This window comes from Enhydra lutris, unplaced genomic scaffold, assembly GCF_002288905.1.
Source record: "Enhydra lutris kenyoni isolate GAN:26980312 unplaced genomic scaffold, ASM228890v2 scaffoldscaffold7, whole genome shotgun sequence".
Classification (NCBI taxonomy): domain Eukaryota; kingdom Metazoa; phylum Chordata; class Mammalia; order Carnivora; family Mustelidae; genus Enhydra; species Enhydra lutris.
In genome coordinates, this window is record NW_019154091.1 from 19986907 (window position 1) to 20012197 (window position 25291).

The 25291-nt window shown below is 37.0% G+C and overlaps 2 protein-coding genes across 3 annotated transcripts in view; one reads left to right on the top strand and one right to left on the bottom strand.

Moving 5' to 3' along the window:
• LOC111142037 (methyltransferase like 25) overlaps positions 1–18561 on the bottom strand; it is a 141365-nt gene extending 122804 nt beyond the window's left edge. Inside the window, exon 1 of one of the 2 annotated variants that reach the window (XM_022494963.1) lies at positions 18162–18561. In XM_022494963.1, the coding sequence (XP_022350671.1) occupies positions 18162–18549 (388 nt within the window). In that variant the 5' untranslated portion in view covers positions 18550–18561. Of the gene's footprint in view, positions 1–18074 lie in introns of both variants that reach the window. The other variant, XM_022494962.1, reaches the window with a different exon arrangement.
• On the top strand, positions 18162–25151 carry LOC111142038 (coiled-coil domain containing 59). Its single transcript, XM_022494964.1, has 4 exons — positions 18162–18756; positions 19636–19945; positions 22281–22380; positions 24664–25151. The coding sequence occupies exons 1-4, from the start codon at positions 18603–18605 to the stop codon at positions 24823–24825; spliced, it is 726 nt and encodes a 241-aa protein (XP_022350672.1). The 5' UTR covers positions 18162–18602; the 3' UTR covers positions 24826–25151.
• Positions 25152–25291: the final 140 nt, after the last annotated feature.

Sequence of the window (25291 nt, forward strand, 5' to 3'; positions counted from 1 at the left end):
GCTCAGCAGGGAGCCTGCCTCCTCCTCCTCTCTCTCTCTCTCTGCCTGCCTCTCTGCCTACTCGTGATCTGTCAAAAAAAAAAAAAAATCTTAAAAAAAAAAAAAAGTTAAAGTCTTGCTGAACTTGAAAATTATAGGTGGGATGCATTAAACTTTATGAATATCTGAGTATCTCTATAATCCTATCACTTACATAAGGAAGAAAATAATGTATATACTGCTGTTTTTTAAAAAATTAATTTATATCATCCAATTATATGCTAGGAAACTCTGCCTATGCTACTTCAGAATAATTTCAGGTTGTATATGAAATGAAACAATATGTTTGTTCCAATATTATATGTATAAACCACGTGTAACCATAATCATTTCAAAAGCATTTTCACATTTAATTAGTCATTCATAAAACTAAAAATGGGAAAATCTAACTACATATTTTAATTGTAACAGAAAATTTTCATAGTTTAATTTTGAGGAAAATTAAAATATCATACAAAGAAACAGCAATTTAGAAATTGACTTGCTAAAAAGTAACCTGATTAAAAAATTAACAATTCCAAGGTGCTTACTCTGTGCAAAGTAATAACTGAAACTGAATAAAGCTAATTTAAGATTCATTTATGGGACACATTGTCTTAACATTTACAAAGCACATATGCAGTAAATGTTCAATGTGGATTGTAGGGGGAACAGAAATTCCGTTAGAATACTGCTGAGATCCTACAAGGGATGTGCTTACTCAGGCCTCTGTGATTGTTTTTAACTCTCTCCGCGACCATCTTCTCTCAGGTATTTTCATGGTTCACTCTAACTTCCTTTAGGTTTGTGTTCCAATGTCACCATTTCAGTGAAAATTTCTCTGACAATTCTGCTTAAAACTGCAACCCCATTCAAAGACCCTTACCCTCTCTGATCTCTTATTAATTTTTTTCACAGCACTCATCACCATCTGACATGGCAAGTAAGATCCAAGAGGACAAGGATTTTTATTCATTACGGATTCCTCAGAACCTAGAATAATGCCTGGTACTTAGTAAGTAGTGATGAATAAATAAATAAATGAGCAAGAACTAGGTTTGAATTGTGGTTCTCAGACTATCTATCTCTGTATAGACATGAATAATGTATTTATTTGCTCTAAGTCTTGATTTATCTATAAAATGGGAGGAATACACATATTTTATAATGTTGTTAAAGAATACACACACACATATACATGAATATGTATACAAGTATTTAATGTAAGTACACACAGATGTGCACACATGTATGCATATACACATATATATACCATCTTAATATAGAGCCTAGAACATAGGAGGCAACCCCCAAACCATGAATCCAAACTCAGTAACTGTATATATTTCAGGATTTGTTGGAATACAAGGTTGAAAACACTCAAATATTTAGGCCCAGAATATCATACAGGTTACTATGGAAGAACCCAAAAGAAAGATCAATACATATACCCAGTTCCTAAATGTGGAACCTGCTGGGAGAAAGGAGGTTTAGAGTCTGGTATCTGGGTTTAAGACCTCCATCACTAGAATGAAGGCACAACTAGGGACAAGTGAGCTGTAACTTGAAACACAACATAGGAGTCCAAGAGCCAACCCTAGGTTCTACATTCTAGGTAGGGTGACAGCAAGAATTATTCATTGTTGGGAGTGCAGTGGTTAGCACTAGGCACCACTATTGCAGCATCAGCTTTAAAGTAGAGAGAATTCTAGTACTAATGATATTTCTCATGGGATTTAGTGTGAAATTTAATAGACAGGTAACAAGCTGGACTATGCCTTAAAGACCTGAGGTAGACTTTCAGCTTTTACTGTGTTTTAATTTTCTGTTATCAAAAGTCTCTATTTTCAGAAAACAACTAAAACCAAGAGACAGATTACTAGAAATCCAACAACTTCAAACTCCACTTAAAATTAGAAGCATTTAAGAGTAAATATTTGTAAATACTTTCTGAAGAATAAATTTTAAATTTAATAAATCAAATATGATTCTATTATCAAAATAAAAATTAATTCGATTGCAAAACTTTAAAAAACTGATGTTATAATTGCAAAAGATACCTTAAAAATCAACTAATAAGTGCTTTGAAATGCATCTGTACTTCTCTTGTCCCTACCACAGACCTCTCATTTCCTATTTTGAATGTCACTTCTAAACACCACTCTTGGCTCTACCACACACAGTGCCACAACAATGCCAGTATCTTACTAACTAACATTACCACTGATCTCTTACAGAGAAGACAATTTTTTTTTTCTATACATGGACTTGGACCTAGATTGCTAAGCTTTCAAAAATGAAGACTTTTCAGTTTATTTATTATTTGAGGCAGGACACAAAGAACTTTTGTCCCATGTAAACTGTAATTGTAAGCTTAATAGGGAATTTTGAGAGAGTAAAATTAAGTCACAACTCTGTCTTAAAATTGTACTTTTTTTCCTTATGCATTTTACTAACTTTAGCTTTCATATACTATTGTTAGCTAAAACTCCATTACTTACATTTCAACATTAATACAAAATATATATGTCTATTCCACTCTTAACTGAATTTATTTATAATCATTTGCCAAGTAGGAGGATGATGCGAAAGTAATTCGCATTAATTATACACTTTGTCTATATAGTTCCTACCATACTTCCAGCAGATCTTACTCTTTACTTAATTTTTATAATGGTACAAAGAATTAATAATTCAATCAATTTTATAATTCAAATAATTCAAATCAATTTTATTCTTTAGGAGTCATTATTCAAGGTGGCTACAAACAGCTTAAGTAAATAAAATGCCAAACTAAACTTTAAAATTGCCATTTTGGTTTCAATAATTAAGAGGGAAGAATTGAGATTCAGTAACTGTCATGGGTGTTGCTTAGAGATACTGGTCTGTTAATCTACATCTGCATCTGAAATGGAGCTTCCCCTAAGAAGAGGAGAGACTGTTTTCAGCACTTAAAATTATCTATAGCAGCCGAATTATGGAAACAGCCTAAGTGCCCACTGACCAACAAAGACACAAAGAAGATGTGATGGATACATGCAATGGACTATTATTCAGCCATCAAAAAGAACGAAATCTCGCCATTTGCTGCAACAAGGATAGAGCTAGAGAGTATCCTGCTAGGTGAAACAAGTCAGTCAGAGAAAGACAAATACCATATGATTTCATTTGCATCTGGAATTTAAGAAATTAAAAAAATGAGTGAAGGGGAAAAAGAGAGAAAGAGAGGCAAACCAAGAAACAGACTATAGAGAACAAACTGACGGTTACCAGAGGGCAGGTGGGGGGATGGAGGAAACAGGTGATGGGGATTAAGGAGGGCACTTGTGATGAGCACAGGGTGATGCATGGAAGTGCTGAATCACTATATTGTACACCTGAAATAATATTACACTGTACATTAACTGTAATTTAAATAAAAACTGGAAAAAAGAAAAAAATAAACTTTAAAAAAAGGAATAAAGACAAACTATACAAAAATGATTAGTTAAATGAAAGTTTGTAAATATATAAATTGCTCATAATATAAAGAACAAAAAGTTATGAGAAAAAAATGAAGAATGAGCACAGTGTTGGTCTAAATCAAGAAGAATTAGAATAGCTTTATAATACTAGTAACACTTTCAACCAGTGTTTCTCACCTTGAGGTCTAAGAGTTAAAGAAGCCTACGAATCACCTAGAGCTGTATGTAGTTTTGTGTCTATTTATGAACATAGATACCGTTTTTTTTGAGGAAGGGGCTCTATAGCATTCATTTAATACAGCCTTTTAATGGGATTTGTGACCTGAAAGATTAAGAATCACTGTATTTTACTGTTTTTTTCATCTTATATATTGCCAAATGTTAATATTATAACATGCAATTCAACCAAATATTTTTCCTCTGGCTTCCAGAGATCATTTTAAATATTCAAAAAATGAAAACTAAATAGTGACTACCAAAACAACCTAGGATTATTCTTTCTTTCCTACTGGTAAAGAGCTATAAATTCCTTTTTTTTTTTTTTTTAAGAATTTATTTGAGAGAGAGAGAGAGAGAAAATGCGTGAGTGTGCATGCTCAAGTAGGGGGAGGGGCAAAGAGAGAGGGAGAAGCTCGATCCCAGGACCCTGGGATCATGACAGGAGCCAAAGGCAGACGTCCAACTGACTGAGCCACCCAGGAGCCCTGAGAGCTATTAATTCTTAACACAAATTTTGTATTTTTGAAGTTACTCTAACTTTGAAAAGATAACCCTCTCTCCTCCAGTATTTTTATTATTAAGCAGAACCTCAGTGTTGATGGTTGAAGTTTCTAGGCTAGCTTTTTTAGATAATGCCCATCTAAGCAAACCAAATAAATAATTTAAGGTACCAAAACATATCAGTCTGTTCCATTTGACAAAATATATGTTAAAAATAAATGGTTTTAAATAAATTTGCACGATCTAAATTTAAATCTCTAATGAAAAAGGCAAAATTGTTGCTTGTTTGCACAATCCCAGAGATATCTCAAGTGATAAATACAAGCACCCAATCCAGGAGAAGAATGAACCACATATGAACCACATATCTTATTTTTTGACAAAAAAATAAATAAGTTAACTTAAGCCAAATGCACATTCTAAGTAAATAGGGTGGAGTGGGGATGTCAAGGAAGACTGAAAAGAACTAACAGAGGTAGAAGTAATTTGGGGCACCTGAAGGGCTCAGCTGGTTAAGTGCCTGATTCTTGATTTCTACTCAGATCATGATCTAAGGGTTTTAAGATTGAGCCCTACACTAGGCTCCATGCTGGGCAGGGAGACTGTTTAAAATTCTCTCTCTCCCTCTCCTTCTGTCCCTTCTGCCCTCTGGCCCTCTTTAAAAAAAAAAAAAAAAAAAGTAGAAATAATTTATGCAGTTTAAATTTGTCTGATTAAAAAGACCCTTCTTCTGTGGCACCAGGGTGACTCAGTTGGTTAAAATGTCTGCCTTCGGCTCAGGTCATGACCTCAAGGTCCTGGTATCGAGCCCCACAAGGGGCTCTCTGCTCCGTGGGGAGTCTGCTTCTCCCACTTTCTCTGGCCACCACTCATGCTTCTCTCTCTCTCTCTAGTGCTCTCTAATAAATAAATAAAATCTTTTAAAAAAAAATGACCCTCCTCCTACAAAAAGAATTATTTCCAGATAATTTAATAATGGAATTATACTTCCAAGTCTGCCTTTGGTAGAAAATGCTATAAAATATTAAGCAGTATTAAAGGTTTATAAATGTAGGTGTTGTAGACAAAAGGACAGATTCACTGTGTTTAGGTAATGCCTTTATAATCCATCCACAGATGCAAAGAGCAGACAATTAAGAATAATCATCTTTGGGAAATAACTATTGACAAAGAGGCAGCTGTAGTGAAATTCTGTAATAAACTGAAAATACTGTCACTTTTTAAATAAAAATAATAGTTGTCGTGGCACCTCACTAAAATGGCATAAGCATTCTTAAGAAACACATATAGACGAATAAAACAATAAATGAGGAAAACAGCTTAACATGCCAGGAGGGAAAACTAGAATTTTATTATGGAGAATTATAAAAACCCATGAAAGCAATACAACAACTGAAACACACACAGCTGGACATTTTAAATTTCAAATATAAAGAATGATAAAAAACTTATTTGAAAAATGGTATCAACTGGTTTTGGATAAAAACACTGGCACACAGCTGGAAATTAAATAATAATATATATTTTATTGATATATAATAATTATATGTTAAAACATCTAGATAGATAAAGCATTCTCTTGGGCAATGCTTAGAACATAGGATTTTCAAAGATCACTTAGTCTAGGAAGCATAATAGTATAATTCTGAGACTATGTCAAATGGAAAGAAACTAGAAGAAAATTCTGCTTAGAAAGGAAAACATTCATCTTCCCATTCTGTTTCGTACTACAATTACTGATTCTTTTCTCTCTCTATTGGAATGTGATTTTTTTTAAAGAGATTATGCCCAGTTCACCTTTGTATTTAACCACAACAGCTAGTATCGTGTTATACTAAGAAAATGTTAAGTAATCTTTGCAAAAATAAATCAGGATATAAAAATAATCATGATTCCAAAAGTTGTGAGGCTTAGGAACTACTGACCTATTCTTAATTCTAATGACCACTGCAAATTTTGAGAAATACTGAACTTGTAGAGGTAATAGAAGCAATGCTCAAGGACTGCTTATCTCTTCCTCTCCCCTCTCAACTATCAGGAGGGTTAAATTCATTTCAGTCAACATCTGGTCCTTATAGCCTAGAGAAGTGATAATTTATACTATTCAAATAAAATATGTAAACTAATTCTAAAAATGTAAGGCAGCAGGTAAAGGATTGAAGAGAAATGAAGGTGAAATTTTCAATCTTAAATAGCTCTACTTGTGAGACCTTAAATACAATACATCTAAAACTAAATGCATTATTTCCCCCAAAGAGCTCCATCTGCCAATTTTCCTAATTTTGTCAACGGTACATTCATCATTATTCTTCAAGACATTTCCAAAATCAAAATCCTGGCATTATCTTTGATTCCTCTATTTCCCTAAACCCTACATAAGTAATAGTCACCAAGAACTACCAATTTTCTCTGTACAAATTCCTTTAAAACTCACTACCTTTGCATTTCCATTGCCAGTATCTTGCCCCAGGTCCGTATTTCGAATCTACAGACTATCACAAAAGTGACAGTGTCGCATGGAAGAATGATTCCAAATAGTTTAACACACCAGTCTCCAGAAACTGGCTGCAATGTTTCCTGATTTTATTTTTAGCTATTTAAAAATTTATGAATGCTCTGCTCTCTGTTCCTGTCTCCACATATGTTTTATAGTTTTTATCTTCACCCTTTTGCTTATACTGCTCTACCTATTGGAATTCCCATGTACTCTACACTCAGCAGCTATATCAAATTTAACATACAGTGAGAACCTACTATGTGGTGCTCACCAAATGCTAGAGACCAGAACTCACATACAAGGAATGTCAAAAGAAGCAAATCAATCTAATACAATGTAATAAGTGCTCTAATAAAGGAAGAAATAAAATAATGTACAAATAACTAGTTTTGTTACTAATTTAGTATAATTTGATCTGGGCTTTGATAGAAAATGAAAAATAAGTGGACAGTTAGTAAATAATTGGGGTGGGACAAAGAGTATTGCATGAACAAAATGAGGGAGGGGAAAGACACATGGCACATCAAGCAAATAAGGCAGCAGAAATACAAGATATTTGGGCAGAGAACAGCAAGAGAAGTGCTGATAATACTATACCACAGCCTTCTACTTTCTCCCTTCGACTCTGATTGAAGATGTATCTTAAAAGTGAGAATTATTTCACCACTTTCATAATTAAAGTTGATCTGAAGTCAGATCATGTGGGAAGTTCAAAAACTTATTAACTTGGTTGACCCAATTATAACTGGTCATAGGCTTTTTCATCTCAAGATTCAGGTTGATCCAGGCCCTCAACATGATCATGGGCTTAACATCAGGGACTAATAAGGTCTGGAGATAAAAATTTTAAATCATTACATTCCATAGGGCTTACGAACAAGAAGCAACCCAAGAGAACTTTTAGCCAAGCGACCCATACTATTTTTGGTTGCTGGTCTCCTTCGAGAATGTGAAACAAACTCCTGAAATCATTTTCAGGGGCTACAAAGAAACTGACTGGAGGCCACAAACCAAGAGCCATAACCTCTAGTACTCTGGAGGGCCAGGGAAATTCAGACAGTGATGCTATCTAGGGGATGAGGATACACTTGAGGGTATGAAGAGAGCTATTTGCCACATAGAGATATGCAACAAAACAGCCAGATTTTTTTTACTTTGTTTTCCAAGAGAAGCTACAATTCCGTGTGCGTGTGCGCGCACGCATGTGCATATGTTAAATCTGTCAATTTTGAAATGTTGGCTAAAAAACCGGTTAACACTTAGCGGTCGTGTAAGACACATCGACGAGACTGGGGGCAGCTATTTTCCACCTCAGTCCCTGAGGAACACCCTAGGCAGTTACTTCTTAGCTGAGGAAACTAAGGCCTACAGTTAAATATCTGTGCAATATTCACAGCTAATCAGATCTAGCGATGGATTATCCAGGTCTTCTGACTCTGGGCCCAGTCTGCCCCTATCTGAGGGGAGTAGAATATAGAGAGGATTGCTAATATTTATTAAATGCCCACTCACGTGGTAGGTTTTAACATCTATTTCATTTACTTTTACACAGCCCCTATAGGGCAGGAATTATGATTCCCATTTCTCAAATGAGAAAACTAAGGCTCCAAAGCTGAACGAACTTGCACAAGATAATACAGCAGTAAAGTACAGGAACCAGGATTCAAAACTAAATGTAATGACCACAAAACCCATATTCTTACTCTGCTGCCTCCTATTTGCTTATATTAACAGCTGAGGCTCCAGCTGGAGAAGAGATAGTGGATAAGGCCAGAAGATGAAGGACTTTATTCTATAGAAATGCAGACCTATGGATGGCTTTTGAGCAGAGGAATGACAGGACCAGAAGTATGACTCTGGAAGACAACTGGAGAGCAGTCTGAATGGAGAAGCAATTGAAATACAGAGTCGGAAGGCAAGAATAACAGCTCAAAGTGATTGCTAAAATTCTGTTGCAAGATTTAAAAAGGAGGGAACAGAACTATTTGCTATGGGAATGGGAAGCAGCAGATGCAAGAGAAATTGAGGGAGAAGAGTTGACAGATTATGAGCTAGAGTAACAGGAAAAATATTAATGCCTCTTATAGAGAAGCTCTTTAACCACTGAAGTGATGAGGTCAAAAAACAAAAACAAATGCAGACCCTAGCAAGTATGAAGCCATGCAGGCAAGCAGGGTGTTTTTGTAAACCAGGAAAATAATCTAAATCATGATAAGGCATAAAGACAGGTTATCATAATTGCAAGCTTCTGAAAGGTTAATGATTTGACAAAATTTAAATAAACAACAGTATAAAATGAATGTCTAAACACATTGAAGTCACTCAAATTTATTCCAACTGGCTAAAGTGTAATTTAAGTAGAATGAGGGGAAAAACGCCACAGAAGAGAGGAATCTTCATGAACTTTGTTTTACTAAGCATCTTAATAATGGAAAGATATGGGGCGCCTGGGTGGCTCAGTGGGTTAAAGCCTCTGCTTTCGGCTCCGGTCATGGTCTCAGGGTCCTGGGATCGAGCTCCGCATCAGGCTCTCTGCTCAGCAGGGAGCCTGCTTCCTCCTCTCTCTCTCTCTGCCTACTTGTGATCTCTGTCAAATAAATAAATAAAATATTAAAAAAAAATAATGGAAAGATACAGGGGAGGGAGTGCCTGGGTGGCTCAGTCGTTAAGCGTCTGCCTTCGGCTCAGGTCACGATCCCAGGGTCCTGTAATCGAGTCCCTCATCAGGCTCCTGTTCAGTGGGAAGCCTGTTTCTCCCTCTCCCACTACCCCTGCTTATGTTCCCTCTGTCGCTGTATCTCTCTCTGTCAAATAAATAAATAATTTTTTTTTTTTTTTTAAAAACAAAACAAAAAAAAGCGTAGGGAGGATACACTAAAAACTAGAATATAAATTCAAGTTCTAAATGGTCTCACCTAAAAGGAACAATCTGAAAACACTTTCTATATATCAAATTAACAAAGTATGATAACAAATTACTCTGGGTTCCCAGATTTGCTTCCTTTTTTACTCTCCCTTACTTACAATTACAGTAGCAACCCAGGAACAGAGCTGACACTTGCCACTATCTTATGATGTCATATCATTTTCATACTTGAAGTCTCCTAAAAAGATCCAGAAAAACTGAAAAAGGGAAAATAGAGTTCAGGAAAATACATTAGGAAAGTGAATGAATAAAAGTTGAATACAACAGAGTAAAACAGATGACACCAATTATTTCTCTGTTGTTTTCATTTTATATTTCAAACACATTTTCTGGCTTCATGTGTTTTGAATTAAATGTTAGCACAATGTCAATACACCACAATCACCACCATCACCACCACCAACAAAAACTACTTAGAACAGCCAAGAAGCAATGTAATCTATTAAGATGCAATAAAAATAATTAAAGAGAAAGCTCAACAAAATAATAACCTATCACAGGCATACACTTTCTGCATTGTTCAGTTAAAATGATAGTAAATTAATTACACAGATGCTCACCAAAAGGAACCAATTCTAAACATTTATTCAGCATCCAATCCTGGAAAGGGTCATTTGAGTGACAATAATAAGAAACAGGAGAAGTAGCATATGGCCTCAAGAAGCTGGAAGAAGAGAGTCAAGAGAAGCTCTGGAGGCTCAGGCTGGGTCATAGAGCGGCCCTGGGCTTTGGCAGTCACCAAGGATGGCTTTGCAGGTATAGAAACTGGATTTCCTGAGAGCTGAAGATGTTTTCCACAACAGATTCTAAACAAAGTTACAAGAAATTGAGATACAAATTTATTAATATGCATTGAGAAATATAATATTTATAATAATAACCCATATCATTCATTTGCCAGGACAGTCTACTAATTTAAAATTAAAAATAGAATAAAGACAGATATTCTTAAAGAAAATTTTAATCAAGCTTGATAACTGGTTGTCTCTGTACTCCAGATCTATTTCTACTTCATAAAACATTTTGGTTACTGTAGCTCAGACTATCATTTCTCTCTTATTTTTTAGAATAATTTTCCAGACTTTATGAAAACCAGTAAATTTCTGAAGACCAAGAGAGGATTCATTTGAGAATATTTATATTTATATACCTGGTATTACTTCCTAAAGATACAGCTTTGTTCCCTTGAAAGGGGTATAACAAAATCTTACCTCTGAGATGAGACAGAGGAAACCCCTTTTTCCCATCAGAAAAGCATTTAGAGCCATCTCGCTGGTTTTTTCCCTGCAGATGGTTAATCCCACCTACATATGTAATGATTTTTAGAAATTTTAACCTGAAGTGATGCCTGTCTTGCTTTTACTTTCCAATTCTCAGGGTATCTTATTATAATTTGCAATGTACTGAAAGAAGTATGACCTTCTCACAAAGGGAAAAAATAGTTACGGATTTCTATCCCCTCAAATTAAAATACTTGGAACAAAGCATATATAAATAAAAATAATAAACATAGTACAGACAGAGACTGTACCAGAAATAATAGCTGTCTAGTTCAGTACAACTTTTCAAGGGGTTCCTTCAGTAATACTCATTATAGTTCTATGCTTCACTTCATTCATTTTTTTGAACTTTATTTAAATTCAGTTAATAAACATATAATAAATTATTGAATTCAGAGGTACAGGCCTGTGATTCTTCAGTCTTACATAATACCAGTTGCTCATTGCAACACATGCCCTCCTTAATGTCCATCACCCAATTACCCCATCCCTCCAGCAAACCTGTTTGTCTATGATTAAAAGTTTCTCGTTGTTTGTCTCCCTCTCTCATTTTGTCTTGTTTTATTTTTTCCTCTCTTTCCCTATAACCCTGTTTTGTTTCTTAAATTCTACATATCATTCATTCTTTAAGAATCATTTACTTTCCTCATCTGTATGTCAGAAACTGTTCAAGATGCTGAGAATACAACAATGAAAAAAGCAAACACTGTACTTTGGCGTGTATATGACTAATGATGTAGTTGTACCTACAAACAAGCCAATGGACAATAACATTTGTTAATATGGCAGAGAACACAGGTGTTATAGGAGGCATATACATTTCCAGAAGTTCCTGACAATTTCTTTCTTTCAAGGAAAGATACCATCACCACTAGAAGTATCATCACCACAACCGTCATCATTTACTAGCCACAATTTATTGCACCCATGCTATATTCCATGTTCTACATTGAGTGTTATAGTACATCATCTTTAATCTTGACTACAACTCTGCAAAACAGGTAAAATTTTACTTCTGAAAAAGGAAAAAAAAATCAGCTGTGACAGATAGATGTCAGTTTATAACTATCTTGGCACTGACATATAGGTCATACATAGGTCTTCCCTACTGAATACGAAAAATGTCATAGTATACCAATATCAGAACAAGGTCTGTGACCATGACTACTCCATAATCATGTCTGAGCACAGAGAAAAACAAGACCATTGTGCAAATATAAAAGTTTCTACGCACATGGTGAGAAAGGAGGCCTTATGCCAATGGGCAACACCAACTAACCACCAATGTGAGTGAGATATCATGGAAGCAAATCCACCAGCCTCAATCAAGCCTTCAGCAACTGCAGCAGCCCAGCCAACATCTTGACCGTGACCTCATGAGACCCCAAACCGGATCCACTCAGTTAATCTGCTCCTGGAATTCCTGGCCCATAGAAAGTGTGTGAGATTGTGTAGTTTTCAGTCACTTGTTATATAGCAAGAGATAATATAAAACATTAATGTAACTGTGTGTCAATATGCATGTACTTTTCCAATCAAAAGAATTATGAAGTAGATCATATAATTAAAAAATGCTACATTTTCCTTTAATTCTTCAAGATTATTCCTAAGAGTATGCCTTCTTCTAGTTCTTTGAATATAGTTATAATAGCCAATTAAATCCAACACCTGAGCCCAACAGGATCAGCTCCTATTAACTCATCCCCGCCCCCCACCCCAGGTCACACTATTCTTTAGTTCTGTGAACATCGCTACTTAAATCCAACATTAGGGCTCATTTGGAATTAGTCTCCTAAGTATGAATCACACTTTCTGTTTCTTTGAACATCTAGTAGTTTTGGGTTAAAAAGCAGAATTGCAGATAATTTGTCGTAGTGAATCCATTTTGTTTTCCTAAGGGTTTTGTTGTAGTTGAAATTAACTCATCTGGACTCAAACTGTGAAACCTATCTCCCATCTGTGTGAAGCTCAGATGTTTCTGCTCAATTGCCAGTTTACTAGCCTGCCCCTGAGGGTATTCCAGAACCAGTGTAGTTCAGCAGTCAGACAAGGATTTGGGAAGATTTTATAGTCAGATTGCGGGGTTCTCCCTCTCTGTGGTTACCTTGGTTTCCAGGATTCCCCAGCCTACATTTCCACTTGCTCTACAAGCCTTGAATTCTTTCCTTAAATACACGAATTCAATCAAGCTTCTCATTTTTGCCCCCCAAGCTGTGTACACTCTGGGGAACATGCTCCGTCAAAGGTGCAGTAAAGTTACAAATCTCACCAGAAGCTTCTCTATCCCCCTAGTTTTGCCAGCAATTTTGATGGACTCTGTATGTGGCCATGCATGTGACCTCTAAACTTAGAAGTCATCCAGGGCAGAGTTTGTATTTTAGATCTCAACCCCTTCTGTGGCTATCCTGCTTCCAGAACGTACCCCTTAAATATCTATCTGCTCTCTCTGAACTTTGCCATTACTACCATGATCTGGCAAGAATGCAGCTTTCCATTGCCAAGAAAGCAAGAAAGCCATTAACTCCCAGTTCTTACCCAATCAGTAGAAACTTTCTATGGTAAACTCTTTCACTTACCTTAGGTCATCTTCCAGAACCTTCCAGTAGTTGTTTTTTGTTGTTGTTGTTGTTGTTTTTAATAATCTGGCCACTGTTTATCATTATTATCTGCTAGAGAAACTATCTGACCTCTTCAAATTGCCATTATGTGAACTTATTTTATTAGCCTCATATCCTGTCTTCCTGCTTCCACCCTTCCCTTTGGAAAGCCTCTTCTCCACACAAAAGCCAAAGTCATACCTTTAAAACATAAATCACATATCACACCCCCCCACAAAATCCTTGAAGAGCATTCTACTGCACTCAGAGTAAAGGCCAATCCCTCATATGGCCTGCAAAGTCCTATATAAAGTTGCCCCAGACCACCTCTCAAACCTTATCTCAGCAGTCTCACCTGGACCATTCTCCTGTGCTTCTGATACACCTAGCACAGTCCAGTTTGCTCTTCACTTGGCCTAAAACACTCTTCCCCTACTTAGTTGCATGACTGGCTCCCCTCACTTTCTCCAAGTTTCTGTTCAAATTTTGTCTGAACAGAACAAATTTTGTTTGTTTCTGTTCAAATTTTGTCTTGCTAGAGAAGACTTCCCCAGTCACCCAATCTAAAATAGCATTTCTCTCTATCACACATCCATCATCTTCACTTTCCCTTCCTTGCTTTGCTTTCCCTCATTGTACTTACCGCCGTTGATCTCACTTATGTACCATATACACATATGGTTTACTATACACTTATGCTCACTTAAACATAAACTCTATGTGGTGGGAATTTTCTTGCATCCAATATCATAACCGTAGGGCCTAAAACAGAGCCTAGTAGGTAGAAGGTGCTCAATAAACAGGAGTCAAATAAATGAATGGGGTAAGTGCTGTTATCTCTTAGGCATTATTGTATTAACTCATGTTACTTTCATAGTACCCTATCAATAGGCACTATAATTATCCCTATTACAGATAAAGAATCAAAGCACAAAGATCTTAAGTCCAAATTAACAAAACTAACAAGAAGTGGAGCCAGGATTTGAACTCTGGCAGTATTATCTGCAAAGCCCACTACATTAGTCTGCTCTGGCTGTGATAATAAAATATCAGACTGGGTGGCTTGAACAACAGAAATTTGTTTTCTCACAGTTCTAGAAGATGAAGGATAGAGGTGATGGCAGAGTTAGTTCCTGGTAAAACTTCTATCCTTGGTTTGCAGATGGCTGCCTTCTCATTGTATCCTCATATAGTTTTTCTCTGTGTGCCCTCCTGGTGTCTCTTCCTCTTCCTGTTGGATTAGGGCTCCACCCATACTGACCTCATTTAGTCCTAATTGCCTCCTTAAAGGCTCTATCTCCAAATACAGTCAAAATGGGGAGTTAAGATTTTAACATATGAATTGGGGGGGTCCCAATTCAATCCACAATACTTGTAATTTATACCCATAAAACATAGTTGTTTTCAACATCTTTTCTTTTTATTTTAGAGAATTAAGTATGTTCTCCTTAGTTCTTTTTAGATGGACAGTGGAGAAGAAACTTCCAGGATCCTGACCAGGTCATACCATCACCTGGTAAGTGAAATCTACTAACATAGCTACACTCAGGATCTTCAGAAACAAGGTGATCTCCTAAAACACCAAATGATTGGGCCAAACATCTGCTAGTGTACTTTCACACACTGTGCATTAACTCAGTACAGCTCTGGGAATTATGTTTATTTGTAACTCCTCATACAGAACCAGCAGAAAACCAGATAATTCTTGTGAGCCCCTAATGGAGCACTAATGGAGCCCCTAATGAGCACCAGTCTCCTTGGTGATCCTGAAACACAAGGTGCGTGCTCCTACCTCAGGGCCTTTGCACTTCCCTTTTAGATAGCTTCATGACTCATTTTTCTCCTTATCTAGGTTCCTTTTCTAGTTATCTACATGAATTCTTGCTGGAACAACCTATTTAAAATTGCAAACATACCTTCCTTCTGCACTGCCCCTGTCTATTCCTTTCTTTTCTACTTGATTATTCTCTGTGGCATTAAAAAAAAAAGAAGTCTCTTCCTTCTAGAATACAAGCAAGATGAAGATAGGGGTTGTTGATTGTTTTATTTGCTGCTATTTCCCTAGCTCTTAGGAAAGTGCTCCTAGCACACAGCAGACACTTAGTAAATGCTTGCTGAATGAATGAACCTCCCCAAAGTTAAAGAGCTAGTAAGTGGTAGAACTGGAATCTGAACGACATCTGAACAAAAGCCTAAAAATTTAACTGCTAAATTATGCTGTGCATAGCAACCATGTGATGTAAGCTTTAATAAGACACAAATATGTTCAAAGAGCAAAAACTGTTCTTCTCTGACACAAACAACAGACCTCATATAGTGATAGAGAAAACGCCAATCTTTAATCTGTGTGAACAAAAATTAGTATTCCTTACAAACATGAATTATAAAAATTCCTTCTTTTTAATAGTAAGGCAGCTGGCCATTTGTACAATTGAATATTTTGCATAAAAGTTTGCAGGGCCAGAAACATTTCAAAAGGAAACAATGGGTAGTCTAGATTCCATCATTGGAAAAATAAAAAATTGGCTGTAAGGTGTTCCCAAAAGATAGTAGTATTTTATTCCTATCCCCAAGAGAATGAGTTAGTGGTGTAATTCATTCATTCATTCATTTGGCAAATACTATTAACCATTTACACTGACCGCACATCATACTAGGGATACAGCAGTGAACAAAACAATTCTTACATTTTTAAAGGGGAAACAATAAATATGAAACAAACAAACAAAAAGGAATGTATTCATATCACAAAAACATTGGTTTAGAAATAAATGGCCTTTGTAATTCACTCCTGAATAATTCAGAGTAAACTTTTCTCACAGCGGTAGAAATCTCAGATGACCCTGGTTTGAATCTCCATTTCTGTGACCCTGGGAAACTGCAAACGTCAGGTCACAAATGGGGGAATTTCACAAATGGGGGAAAATAGAACCCATCTTGCAAGCCTGATATACGCTCAATGTTAAATGTTGAAAAAGAAAATATGCAAGAAAATACTTAGCACACTTCAGGGTAAATAATAAATATCAAATAATCTTATTATAAGGATATATAAACAATTTAATTCTGCCATTTTGTGAAACCCAATATGAAAATCTTGGGCTTCATATTTAATTACAGTTTCCTTTCTTTTTTGGGAAGCTATCATGAGTCATTCATTAATTCATCCATTCAACAAATGTACAAAGCCAGGTATTTCATTAGGTGCTACAAATACATCAGTTTACAGGACACACACAGTCTCCACACAACTTGGGAGGCTGTGTGTGTCCTTATTACCCAGTATAAGTACTTATTGTGCTTATTACCCAGAATGAGTACTGGGTATTGAGAGCAAACTCATGTCTAACTTTTCAACAAGAAATAGTAACTTTTCTTTCTTTCCTTCCTCCCTTCCTTCCTTCTTCCCTCCCTGTTTGTTTGACAGAGAAAGAGCACAAGCAGGGGGAGCAGCAGGCAGAGGGAGGGAGAAGCAGGCTCCCTGGCTGAGCAGGCAGCCCGATGTGGGGCTCCATCCCAGGACTCCGGCATCATGACCTGAGCCAACGGAACACGCTAAAGACTGAGCCACCCAGGCGCCCCAAGAAACAGTAACTTTAAACCCGTATTTACCAGGTCCTATTACAGGAGTTCCCCCCCCCCCCCAGTGGTACTTTGCGTTTTGGAAAATGCTCAGTGAATAAAGTTCACTACCAAGGGCAAAGTGCAAAGTTAAGAGAAATCCCAGAAGCCTCTTACGGTGTCCTCTCATCATTCTATTTCTAAAATGGACTCACCCTAGTAGAATCTAAGTTTCTCGAGGGCAAGAAACCCCAGAGCCTACGAAAATTAATGGCACATAGCAGACACTTTGTAACAGTTCCAAGCGAACTAGTACATATTCCAGTTCTTCACTACTACCATCCTAATCCCTGATCTTATCATCTCTTTCTTGTACTACTGAAAAGCCTTCTAACCGGCCTCAGTTGTTGCTCCCTTAGTCTGTTCTTCAAATAACCAAATAACTATAAAAATTATTTTTCTTCAAATGTGAGATTAAGTCCTTCCGAAGGTTTCCCATCACACTGACCGCACCTGCCATTTCCCAGTGCCGGGCTCTAGCTACTTCTACTTTCCTCCTGAACCTCAACCAGCCCCGCTCCTCTGTGCCTCTGCGGTTCTCAGGACCTGAAATCCTCTCCTGTGGCTCATGGCAGGCTGGCGCCTTCTCCCGCTTCCGACCACCTGAATTAAAGCAGCCTCCCACACAACCGCTATCGCATTTAACTGTTCTTATTTTTTCTTGACATTATCAACATCTGAAATTATCCTGGGGGTGTTTCATTAAGTCTTATCTTCCGCCGTTCCCATGAGGAATCTATAAGCATGTTCCGCTTGTTTCCCTCCAGTCGAGAAATTGTCGAATTACTCAAACACCCCCCGCGCGATTTCCTGTTCTTTTTAAAATTGGGAAAAACACAGGGACCCAGGGATGATCGCGATTACCCGGAAGAACGTCCCAGGCCCACCCCGCCACGAACCTGACTCCACTTCCGCTGCCCCAAGCCAGCCTCCGCCCGCCCTTCCGCACACCTGTTTCCGCTTTTCTAACACTAGGGAGACGCTTTGTTAGGCAGGACCACCTCTCCTCCCAGCCTGTCCCGCCCACCTGCCCTTTACCTGATTGCTTCTCGGCTTCCGCCAGGAGGCGCGCCTCCAAGGGCCCGGCCTCAGCCTCTGCCACTGACTTCTTCAGTACCCCCAGCACGGTCTCGGGGGGCAAGTCGACCAGTTGCTCCCACACGGACTCCGTGTAGAAGTCCACCGTATGTGCATTGGAAATGGACAGGGCTTTCCTCAGGAACTGCAGCAGCTCCTGCAACTTGGCACGCAACGCGAACAGGTCCTGGGTCACTGGGAGCGGGAAAGAAGCCGCCATAACGCTCACCCTCCGGGGCTGTAGGTGGCGCAAACGTAGCCGCAAGGCAAGGACTCGGTCGTAACAAAGACCGGAGGAATAGAACTCCGATTTGGACATTAGTTGGGTGATAGATTGCTTTTGTCTCATAACGTATTTTAACAGCGTCCGTTACGTTTTTCTGGCGACTTGGTTGGTGGGCCATGGCGCCGGTAAGGCGGTTAGCCGAGTGGTCGGCAGAGGATTTGGGGCTGCATAGCCAAGGAGTTTCTTCGGTCGGGTTCAAGAATAAGAGCCTGAAGCAGAGGACTTGGCGATCTAATCACCCGCAGGCCTTCGTGGGGAGCGTTCGCGAGGGTATGTAAGAAGACAGCCTTTTACAAATCTTAAGGCCTGCGAAATTTTAGGATACGCTACCCGCCGAAGCAGGGAAGAAGGATTTAGGAACCAGACCCGGCCCCCTCTTAGGGCAGAGGAAGCCATTCTTAAACCCGCTGAAGCCGTGGGCTTCCCAGAACTGTGAATGGGAGGAAGAGTTAGTGTTGCTAACTGTAGTTCTTTTAAGTGTCTCCCTCGACTTAACCCCATTCTTAATCGGAATTATTTTTCTCTGGAGTTTTCCGGTGAAACCGTAAGCGGAGCATCTATGGTTCCAAAGCATTCCAGTCTTTTATTACTGATCTTTGCTTCGCTTTAGTTTGTTTTTGTCTTGCTGTCAGCAAGTTCCCTTGAATTCCATTTGGGCTGTATAAGTCTTAAGTAAGTTCAACTTTCTCATAACTGCTAGCTGTCCAGAAAACCATAGACCATCTCTCTTGTAGGAATTACTTTAGAAAGTAAGTCGTATAGTGTTTCTCTAAGGTAAAATTATTGATATGAGGGTTTTTTTTTAAGTATTGAAGACGAGGATTAACTGTTTTAGGTGAATTAAAGAATTTGTTTTGACTTTGGGTGCGGTAAATTGGATTTGTGCAACACTAATCATTTTCTCTTCTTTGGGCTTATCACTGAGCGTGCATGACTGATGTTAGCCAGGTGTTTTTGAAAAGGACCAACATACTATTCATTCCATTACCTTAAGCTTGTTTTCTTCAAATGACCTTTTAAAGCAAATGAGTGTAATTCTAGCTTCTGAATGTGATGATGTAAGAAATTTTCCTTTTTAAACTAACAGCTACATTTTTTTGTGCAGTTTATTTTCTGAGAAAGTAATTTATGGCTGATACTCTTCAATAGGACAAGGCTTTGCATTCCGAAGAAAGCTGAAGATTCAGCAAAATTACAAGAAATTGTTATGGAAGGAAAAGAAGGCCCAAACCTCACAGGAATCTCAATTCACAGACCGATACCCTGAGCATCTGAAACATCTTTATTTAGCTGAAGAGAAAAGACTCAGGAAGCAACTTAGAAAAGTTGAAGAGCCTTTGTCAGAAGAACAAGCTGATCAGCCTTTGGGAAAGGAACAGTGTGACATCGACCAAGCTTTGTCAGAATACTGTAGTTTTGAGCAGCCTCAGTCAGCAGAACAGTGTGGCATAAGAATGAAGTATGTATTGTCTTCTTTCCAAATCCTTTTTTAAGATTTGTTTGTTTATTTTAGAGAGAAAGTGTAAATGGAAGGTGGGGAGGGGCAGAGGGAGAAAGAACCTTAAGCAGACTCCCTGCTGAGTGCAGAGCCCACCCAAAATGGGGCTCAGTCTCAAGATCATGAGATCGTGACCTGAGTTGAAACCGAGGGTCAGATGTTTAACGAAGCCACCTAGGCACCCCTCAGTTCCTTTGTTGTAGATGGAAGCAGTGTTTTATGAAATAGATTATAGGACAGATTATGGAATTGGAATTTTTCTCATTTAAGGAGTTATAGAAATCACAGTGGATTATGCAAAAATATTTTCAGGGAAGCTTTCTTTTAGCTTAAATGAATGCATTAGGCTAGTTTCAGTTAATGGAAGAAGTAATGAAATTGGAATGAAAAGATCTGGGTTTTGGGTTTCAGCCTCTTGAGTATATTTAATTTGGGGGGACCATGGTTAACTCCTGTTATTAATACATGTTTAAAAAAAACAACTAACTTTTGAGAGGTATTATAATGTAGGGATTAGTACCAGACTCTGGAGCTGGACACATATTGGTACCTGGTGTCCTCTTCTCTGAAATAGAAATGATAATAATTAGTATGTAATTCAGAGATGCCATGTTTTACAATTCTAGAATGGATTATTCACAGAGATCCCATGGTATCTCTGACGCATCTCATGATGTTGGGAAGTGAGTTCATTTATATAAGGTACTTACAAAGGCGTATGGCACATAGGAAGTGCTTCATGGATGTTAACTGCTGCTATTAATACTATTTTGGATTTTGGGGGCGCCTGGGTGGCTCAGTGGGTTAAGCCTCTGCCTTCGGCTCCGGTCATGATCTCAGGGTCCTGGGATCAAGCCCCTCGTCGGGCTCTCAGCGGGGAGCCTGCTTCCCCACCCTCCTCTCTCTCTCTGCCTGCTGCGCTGCCTACTTGTGATCTCTGTCTGTCGGGTAAATAGATAAAATCTTAAAAAAAAATACTGTTCTGGATTTTGTTTCCGGAGGACATAGACTTGGTCACAGTTCAAAAACAAATGGCACAACCGTATAACACTTTGGTTTTATAAGAGCTAACTTACGAAGCTTTCTCTACACATATCTCAAGTTAAAAAACTGTTGAAACCTAAACCAGCAGAAAATCCAGCTGTTACTTGGGACTGTAACATTTTAGTTCACTAAAATACTGTGCTTTAAAGTTGCTAACTATTTGTGGTAAAAGTAACAGGAAACAAAGCCCTAGGAAAAAGTGTAATGGACGTAGAGACAGAGACATTAAAATTCAATTTTTTCAGTAGGTTTGTGCATCATATATTTTAATAATGAATGTAAAGCTCTGGCAGATCTAGAATTGTAGACTTCAGTTCTTTGGCAGTCTGCAAATGTAGATTATCATTCCTGGTAATAACTGAGGTGAAGGTTAAATCATGAGACATATGAAAGTAACAGTCATATTCTTAAAGATTACTTACTTTGAGGTAAAAGCAGAAAAAAGGCATTGAAAAAGTTAAATAGAACTGTCATAATTGGAGAAAGAGGGTAATACAGAGACAGTGAAGTCAGCAGAGGAAAGTTGTGCAAAGTAGGGATTGGTCATCTCTCAAATACTGTAGAGTCCAGGAAAAATAGGACTGAGACCAAGTCTTTGAATTTATGGTCTAGGTAATCATTGGTAACTTTGGAAAGATTTTAATAGATAACCCTTACTAGGATTTTGACCCTGCATCCATGTGGCATCTGAAGCCATGGTGACGGTTATGACTGTGGCATGGACTGTTCATTAGAGAGAGCAAACACCAGATTGCAAAGAGTTAATGAGGGACTGTGAAGAGAAAAAAAAAAGGAGTGAGTGTGAAGTGGTCATCCATGACTGAGTAGATGAATTAAGAGATGATCAAAGCACTTTGGATTAAAGTTCATTTCATCTATAACTTCTTTCACATCCTTCAATTTAATGCCTTTTCCAGCCTGTCATTTCTCCCATTGTGCTGGTTTCCTGTTTGTTAACATTTTAGGAGCTTTCAAAACTTTTTGTATTGTCTCTGGTTTACTATTTCTTCAAGAGTTCTCCATTTACCATTTTTTAATTATATTTTGAAAGCTGTGACTCTATTTTTAGCATGTTATTTGGACATTTTACTATAAGATTTTTGTTCTCTTTTTGCCAGCCTCTCTTCCCTGCTCTGTTACTTCGCATCACTGAGATTTTACTCTGCAAGTACTATATTTGACGTAATTACTTCATAATTTTGGTTACGTCACTTTTTTAATCCTTTGACTTACATATCTTTATCTTTAAAAGCTCCATTACTGTTTCAAAGAAAAATAAAAAGAAAACATCGAATCAAAAAGCACAGGAAGAATATGAACAAGTACAGGCTGAGCGTGCTGCTAAGAAACAAGTAAGATCTTTTAAAATACTTAACTCCTTTTTTGAAATTTATTCTAAATGTAGCTGTATGTAAAGCTGTGTCTCTTAGTATGTCCATATAGTATGTCCTCTGCAAATATTTGCTGAATAAATGAGTAGTTTGAGCAGAGCTGGAGAATTTCAACAGTCAAATTCTTTGATTGTTTATATTATTTTTGAGAAGAGATACTAGTTGGTCAAGAATGGGATTTTTTAAGATTTTATTTATTTATTTATTTATTTGAGAGGGAGAAGGAGAGAGCACAAGAGGGGGCAGTGTCAGAGGGAGAAGCAGATTCCCCACTAAGCAGGAAGCCCAGTGCCGGACTGGATCCCAGGACTCCAGGATCATGACCTAAGCCAAAGGCAGTCCCCTAACCAAGTGAGCCACCCAGTCACCCCAAGAATAGGATTTTAAAGGTTGTGAGCATATGGGGCATCATTTTTCAAGGGTATGGTCCAAGAAGTTGCACTTTTAACAACTGCCTCAAGAAATTCTTAGTATAATAAAATTTGAGACTACTCAGGAAAGTGTAAATGATTATCATAATTTTACATTGAAATAAAAATCGGAGGGAGGTCTTAGAATAAAATATTTCTTTAAAGTATCGATCTTGCCTATTAAAAAGCTTCCTAGATTAACAAAAAATAACCAATTTTTATTATTCAGAAACCCATAATTAAAAGTCTTTTTCAAATGAGCAATAAAATTATCCACAGCTTCAACAAAATTTTGTTTAATCTGTGGTTTTTATTTTTTGTATTGAAGGTTTATTAATCTATCACTTTAAAAAGGATATCACAGCAATCAAACTACTTTAAAGATTATACTGACATAATTTATTTTATGTCTTAGCTTTAGAATTTATATAAGAAATCTGGAAGTTTAACATCTAAAATTCTCGTGATTATTCTTAAACTGGTAGACTAGGGTGAAGCAAAAACATTTCTATATGTAAGTACTGGACATTTGTTGACATTTGTTTCATAGTTAGTTACATTCTTTTCTAACCAACCATCTGACATCTGCCACCTTTGTAAATAGTATACCAGATAAGGTAAAGCCCCTTATACTGTAAAACATTTAGTATCCTTTTAAAATTTTCTTTATAAATACTAGGGCTATGTAGTCATGAAAATTGACAGTTTCTTAGAACTTCAGATACCGAATGTCAGTATAAAAAGCTGTAATGCCCAATCACGAGAAATCAAAGAAGCACACATAACAGATGATAAGACTGTTTAATTTACTTTTTTTTTTTTTTACTTTGTTTAGAGAAACTCCAGAGAGGTAAACTAGATTGCACATACCTTAATTCATAAATAAGTTCTAGAACTTTTGTGCTTACTAAAATAAATGATGTACTGAGCCATAGGAGATCATAAGTTTGAGTGCTAATCAGCCTTTGAATTCACGAGATCTGGATATGAGACTTGCTGTACTGAGTACTTGGGATTTGGGGCAGGTCACTTTCAGTATCATTGAGAATCAGCTCTTCATCTGTAAGATGAAAGTAATGGCCTAGCATGAAAGTTTTACAAGAATGGAATATGCTCTTATGGGAAGGCACTTTGATAATTATGTTACCATGCAAATACAAGCTGTGTCATTTGGGGGCTGTATATGTTACCAGGGAAATTACAAAGCAGGGTACATATTGCATTATTTAAGAACCTTTATTTAACTTTCATATTTAACTTAGTAAAATGTAGTAAAATGTTCTGCATTTCAAGTAGTGTTTTTCAGGTTTACATATAAATTTGAATTATTTTCTTATGCTCAAATGAATGTGAGTCATTATCTTAGCAAGTCAAATGAACGTGATAATTCTTAATCAAAATCATAATGCCTAGCAGTGTTTTGCCTAGTGTATAGTCAGTAAATGTTTCCTGAATTAAATCTGTCAAATGGCAAGTTAAAAAAAAAATACCAGATATTCTGGAAGTGAAGATTTTTGTATTACATGGAGTAGATAATCTTTAAAGTCTCTTCTAACTCTAGAAGATTAATTAAATGATGAAATCTTACATAAATATGCCTTCTTTCCTCTGTGCCCTAATTTTAGTTGTATCCAAAGAATTAAAAATGTGTTACAGCATCCATTATAGTGTAAAGGCAAAGGGTACACTACTTTGGTTACAGGTAACCCCTCCCATTTTGCAAAATATAAGACAAGCCTAAGGCATTTGTATGGTTATAACTATTTCAACACAATTACTGAAGTATGTCTGTTGATTGTTACTAATGGGAATTACCTATGTTAAATAATTTTAGGAATTCGAGAAGAGAAGACGAGAGAGAGAAGAAGCTCAGCGGCTCTATAAAAAGAAGAAAATGGAAGCATTCAAAATACTGAGCAAAAAGACTAAAAAGGGCCAGCCAAACTTTAATATACAAATGGAGTATCTTCTTAAAAAAATACAAGGAAAAAATTAAATCAGATATTTTCTTAATTAAGGATGAAAATATCTGCCCTCTACTGAGTTCTTTTGTATTTGTACTATACCTCCTAACAATTAACTAAATTTGTTAACATAAAATAGACTGCAGAGTGTACTAAGTATAAAATGTCCAAATATTTTTATTCTTGTGAAAGAAAATTTTCTTTGTATGCTCTACATAATATGTTTCTTATTTATTTGCCTTTGAAGGAAGGTGGCTCAAAGAACTGAAAGAACTTCTCTATTTGAACATGTTTAAGCATGTAATATTTTTGTACCATACGAAATTCAGATGAAATAAAATGTTTTGAAATTAACAGAGCACAGCTTTCAATGAATCATTTCAGTGAAATGCTTACATTTAGTAATCAGCCGTTAGGGTTTTAAATTCAGAAACCTGAAAGCAGGCTACATGAATGCTGAAGCTACCTTCTACCCCCATTGTATTACCACATGGTCTT